Source organism: Coenobita brevimanus, chromosome 60 (genome assembly GCF_032717465.1).
Source record: "Coenobita brevimanus isolate Jiangsu-jjx chromosome 60, ASM3271746v2, whole genome shotgun sequence".
Lineage (NCBI taxonomy): Eukaryota > Metazoa > Arthropoda > Malacostraca > Decapoda > Coenobitidae > Coenobita > Coenobita brevimanus.
The window spans coordinates 25,781,927-25,788,094 of NC_137013.1; the positions used below are offsets into that span (position 1 = coordinate 25,781,927).

The 6,168-nt window shown below is 44.8% G+C and overlaps 1 protein-coding gene across 1 annotated transcript; it reads left to right on the forward strand.

Moving 5' to 3' along the window:
- Positions 1 to 5,276: 5,276 nt before the first annotated feature.
- Positions 5,277 to 5,780, forward strand: LOC145403331 (uncharacterized). Its single transcript, XM_080275123.1, has one exon. The coding sequence runs from the start codon at positions 5,277 to 5,279 to the stop codon at positions 5,778 to 5,780; it is 504 nt and encodes a 167-aa protein (XP_080131249.1).
- The last annotated feature ends 388 nt before the right edge of the window (positions 5,781 to 6,168 follow it).

Genomic DNA, 6,168 nt, shown 5'->3' on the forward strand with positions numbered 1-6,168 from the left:
CCTGTGTCTAGTCAGTTGATGAGGGACACGCAGTCATAATGTTTTTTTGTCAGTGACAGCATCACAACACGCAACTACAGCATCACGACGCATCCGATTGAGCTAAGACTGCTTCACCACCGACGTACGACACTCCCGATTGTGACGCAACTGTGACACGACTTTTGGCAAATCGTGAGGCCCAACGAGTTGTCCCAGCGGCTCATGAGCGCCCTAAAGAGTCTGGGCTTTGTTAGCAAATCAAGGGACGATCGATGAAAAAATGCGTTACGACCATGAGTTGCTCCGCAGTCGGCCCTTGAGTCGTTTGTGTGTGACAGGGGCTTAATATGGCCTACAATTCTAATCTCTTCTGTGCCGAACTGTACTGAGATTAGAAATAGAATACGAAACTAGTCACGAAGAAATGTAGTGGAAAGGTTATAGAGCCGTTGCCTTTTTTTGCCACTGAGCTATGTGAATTAAGCTCCAAAACAACGAAAATCTGGACCAAGTTAAGGTGAAACGCGTATAACGTCGGCTGGCACTATAATTGTAAACACGTGTACATAAGCTTAAGTATATATTATAGATGCATATAAACGAGTACTCAAATTTAAACCCTAATGCCCGACTTTGTATTTATGTATATGTTTGTAAATTATACTCATTTAATACACCTTGCCATTTCAACCAGTAGTACACCGGGTTCACTCTAACTGAAATTACATATAGAATATTAAAATGTGGTTTGTAAAAAATATAAATGTCGCCAGAGAACAAGTGCTTCACGCCACAGCTGAAGAGAAATTGACTCCCTTCCCATCCATGGAACTTTAATCTCTCTCTCTCTCTCTCTCTCTCTCTCTCTCTACGGTACCTTTCGACCATTCCTTACCACAGCTCTCTGTCTGTCTGTCTGTCTCTACATTACCTTTCGATCAATCCTTAACACAGCTCTCTCTCTCTCTTTCTCTCTCTCTCTCTCTCTCTCTCTCTCTCTCTCTCTCTCTCTCAGTACTTTCAACCATACCACTCTTTATTACAGTCTCTGTCTGTCTGTCTGTCTGTCTTTGTCTGTCTGTCTGTCTCTGTGTGTGTGTGTGTGTGTGTGTGTCTCTCTCTCTTTCGTGGCACCTTTCGACCATACCATTCATTATCACAACTCTCTCTCTCTCTCTCTCTCTCTCTCTCTCTCTCTCTCTCTCTCTCTCTCTCTCGGTACTTTCAACCATACCACTCTTTATCACAGCCTCTGTCTGTCTGTCTGTCTGCCTGTCTGTCTCTCTCTCTCTCAGTACGTTCAACCGTATCACTCTTTATCACAGTCTCTGTCTGTCTGTCTGTCTGTCTGTCTGTCTGTCTGTCTCTCTCTCTCTCTCTCTCTCTATCTATCTATCTATCTATCTATCTTCCGTGGTACGTACCTTTCAACCATATCATTCATTATCACAACTCTCTCTCTCTCTCTCTCTCTCTCTCTCGTTCTGGTTCTGGTTCTGTGATCACTTCCACAACGAATTCTCACACTATTTTTTACATATTATATACAGGGATGTTTATTCATAATTAAAGAATATGTATTGTAGTGGTGAGATGAATAACCAAATACAACTTCACTGTGAGTATGGTGTGGGAGAGAGATGAGAGGCCAGACATGCTAAGACTAGCATTTTCAGACGTACACAGGAAGAGTAAAGGAGGGTGAGAGAATGAAATAAATTCTGCATATATCTAAGACTCGGGGAAATATATATGCTTTAATACGCCATATGCAATTAATACTGCCTTACTGAGATGTATGATGTGCATGGTAGAGTTATAACTCACACATACTCATGCACATATCTCACTATGTCTGAGAGAACATCTCTAAATTTTGTTGACCTGTACTGTTTCCCAGGGTGGGCAATGAGGCACATCAGATCACTTTTAGCTCTTGTCAGAGGGAGATGCTCTATTCCATTGTTCTCTTTCTCTTTCTCTTTCTGTGGCTTAATAAAGAGGGAGAAACACCCCTGCTCTAGTTTTTTTTTTTTCCTGATTAATCTGAACTCTACCTTGCTCCTGTTTCACGAGCTGATCACCACCAATCTTGGCGGCACTGTGGCAGCAGAGACTAAAGCCGCAGGAACATTATTTGGTGGTAGCGGTGGAAGCACTGCAGTGGTGTTGCCTACAGCACAACCGACTATGCAGTTTACTGGGGAAGATGACTATGACACATAGGTTCCTAAGAGACTGTGAGGCTAAGATACATAGACTGAAGCTTGCTAGCGATGGGGAGAAAATTTGGCATGTTAAAGCCCATATTAAGCCAAATTCCCAGGTAGCTGAAATCCTTGAAGTCTCTGTTTTTCAAACCGGACCTACTGCTCAGGAATATGAGAGGTTTAAGGAAGCCCTGATAAATACATTCGAAAGCGACTGCTGTGTCAGACGCTTGGGTGTTCAGATTGGTAAACAGGACACAGCAGTATCCAAATTGTACTGAAGGCCAAGCTCACGCAAAGGCAGGTAGGTGTTATGCAGAAGCTAGCAAAGCTTTGGTAACTTCAGGATGGGGAGACATATCTGGGGGATTGTCTTATGAGAATGTAGCTCGTCTTCTAGAGTACCTCCAGTACTTGCTTTGTTTGGCCTCTGCTAGGCGAGATAGAGTGCTTAGGCAGGCAAAAAGACCTCCTGAAATAGCCCTTCATGACTTGGAATTCAAGCTAAAAGCGAAGGCAGAAAAGAGGGCGGAAGAACTAAGCCATCGAAACAGAGAAACAAAACCCTGCTGGTAACTTGTGTACTGTGTGCCATAAGGCTGGTCAGTGTTGGGAGGCTAAAAAGGCAGCATACCAGGCAGCCAAGACTAACAGAACTGCCAAGTCTGGGTCTAGTACTTCTGGTAAAAGCAGTCAGGCAAAAAGCAGCCAAACCAGCCCACCACAGCATAACCAAGCCAAAGCCACAAAGTCAGGGGCACAAAAGTGGTGTGTCATACATGGGCAGTGTCCTCATTCCTCGGACTATTGCCCCATTGTCATTGCCAATAGGGAACAACTAAGTAATAGGGCGAATTCGGGGGAAGCTCAGAACCGCACGCAGAAATAACCCAAAAGGTTGTACAGTACACCAATGCATGTGTGGCAGCTATAAAAAATGGTGGATTTATTGTCAATTCCTTGGATTATAGGGAGGGGCCAGGTGTCTTTGATAGTTGAGACCTGGGCATGTCCAAACATTATTTCTAGTAAAGTGCTAGAAAGATTAAGACATATGATGCCTCATGCACATTGGACGTTATCAGCACCCGATGGATTTTGACGGGTGTGATAGGGAGGAAAATGAAGATCGTAAGCCAGGTACTGTTGACACTGAGGGCAGATAAACGATCTCCCGCATTACATGCTTCATTCTATGTGGTTGAGGACTTCCCTCTGCCAGTTGATGGGTTATTAGGCCTTGAGTCCATGGAGGAGTATAATGTGATTATACACTCTCAGAGACATTCCATTTCCTTTAATGGGAAGGAGTTTGTGGGCCTTAATCCCTCAGCAACCAAAGCTGGAGATAGTGGCGTCCAACAAGGAGCCATTCAACCAGTTGTTACCCCAACAGGTGAAGTGTCAAGGGAATCACCAGATGAACACGAAATGGAGGGTATGGGCTGGAAGCAGGTCGAGGCTACAGTGAGTGGTAATCACCACTTGCCTGGTCGGACTGTCTGCAAAATTCCTGTCCGAGTACCTGATGTGTCGGTGGGAACTGATGTGGCATGCTTATCAGAGACCATAAAACATAAGGCATTGTCGCTGGGATCCACCCTGAGCAGTGTCAGACAAGACCAGAAGACGCCCCTTTTCATCGCAAATGTGAGTGGTGGCGCAGTTAAGCTCAGAGATGGTTATTATGTAGGCGACTTGATATGCTATGATGCCCCCCTAAGGGAAGTCGATGATGTACCGGTGATCTCTTCAGTAGTTACATCGCAAACAATGACTCAGTTGGAACCTACACGTCTAGGGACAGGAAGTTTGCTAGGACAATACATGAAGGTAACAGACAATGTTAACCATAAAGCGCAATTGCTAGCACTTCTTAAACAATTCTCTGATGTAGTGGCACTTCCAGGAGAACCGCTGGGTAGGACTGGTAAGGTGAAACATCTTATTGGTTTGTGCCCTGGCAGAAATCTGATATATGTGCCTGCATTCCATCCACCGCACAGCCAAAGGAAAGCAGTGGAAGAGGAAGTTGAAAAGATGTTTCATGATGGAGTCATTCAGCCTTCTTCCTCACCTTGGAATGCACAACTCTTTCTGGTGCCTAAAAAGGATGCTGGTGTGAGACCTGTTGTGGATTTCTGGCAAGTGAGCAAGGTAACCGTACTGAATCGTTTCCCGATTCTGCATCTCAGAGACTTACTACAGTCCCTGGGTAAGGGAAATACCGTTTTCACCTGCCTGGATCTAGCATCAGGGTATTGGCAGGTGGAACTGACCAAAGAGTCTCGTTCCATCACTGCCTTTAGCACTCACCATGGGGACTTTGAATTTCTCTGGATGCCTTTTGAATTGAGTAATGCTCCTTTGACATTTCACAGGATGATAAATCAGTTGTTTAGTGACATGTTAGAGCAGGACGTCTTGGCATAGATGACTTAATAATTGTGAGCAAGGACATGGACACTCACTTTTATAAGTTAAAATGAGTGATGCAAACCTTAAGGTCCGCGGGTCTGAAAATCATGCTGTTAACGTGTGAGTTCCTGAAATCATATGTTAGATTTTGGGGGCACTTAGTCGACGGTGATGGCATTTAGGCTCTTCTGGATAAGGTTACTATCATGTTAAACTTCCCTATACCCAAGTCCAAGGATGACGTTCACTCGTTTCTAGGGGTCACTGGCTTCTATAGGAGCTTTGTCTACAGATATGCTGCTATCACATCACCATTAACGGTGCTACTCAAGAAGGATGCAGTATGGAAGTGGGGATCATCGGAAGAGAAAAGTTTCAATGACCTCAAGAAATCTATGACTGAAGCACCTGTGTTAGCATTTCCCTATTATATTCAACCTTTTTACCTGTGCCTCAGGTTCGAATCTGGGAGCGGTGTTACACCAGAAGGATGAGCAAGGCAAAACACACACCATTGCGAATGCCAGAAGGGCACTAAGACCCCCAGAAAAGAATTACTTGGCGACACATTTGGAGAAATAGCAGTCATGTGGGCGTTAGGGCATTTCCGAATTGTTCAAAGGGAAGAACCTGCACGTTAAGGTCGCACAATGGTATGGCAAGGTAATGGAGTTTGACCCAGAGGTCAGATATTTACCGGGCCATCAAAATGTTGTTGATGACGTGCTGAGTAGAGATATTGCTGCTGCCATATCTGAGGGTATCCCTCTAGCTGGGTATTCCCCGGACACAGCAAAAGCAGAACAACATAAGGATGCGATGTGGTCTCAAGTCAACTATTCCTTGAAGTCTGGCGACAAGACTTGTCTACCTGAACTTCCGGTACCAATGACTCACTTCCACCTTCAACAAGGTCTCTTCTATTGGAAACCACCAGGGAAGTGCACTGCGTATCAGTTGGTTGTTCCCACTACTCTACTGCAAGCCGTGTTACAGTTGGTTCATGATGTACCTCAAGTGGGTCATCCTGGACGCAACAGATGCATACATGAGGCAAGAAAGTACTATTGGCCGACCATGAGGAAGGACATAGAAGCCCACATCAGTCAACGTGTCAAGTGCTTGGAACTACGAGGAACAACTGGACCTCCAACTCCCATCCTGGAGTAACCCCTACTGGAAAAACCTTGGGATACAGTCTCCTTTGATCTATTGGCATTGCCAAGAAGTCATCAAGGCTCAAACTATGTATTGGTGGCAGTGGACCATTTTTCATGATTCACTGTTTTTGCACCTTTACAGACGAAAACTGCAGAGGAGATGGTGCATGCTTTTGTAACCTCAGTGATTTGTCCATATCCTGCACGCAAGGTACTGCTCAGCGATAATAGCAGTGAACTTCGTAACCAGGTGTTGCAGGAAATCTGCCGTACGTATGGGGTAAAGCAAGTCTTTGTTACGCCTTATAGTCCCAAGAGTAATGGCCTTGTGGAGAGGATAAACAGGAAGATATTGGAAGTCCTGAGACCAGTGATCATCTCGATGGAGAATGACTGGC

Coding starts and splice junctions, on each gene's coding strand:
- LOC145403331 (XM_080275123.1), top strand. CDS start 5,277: ATGGAGTTTGACCCAGAGGTCAGATATTTACCGGGCCATCAAAATGTT.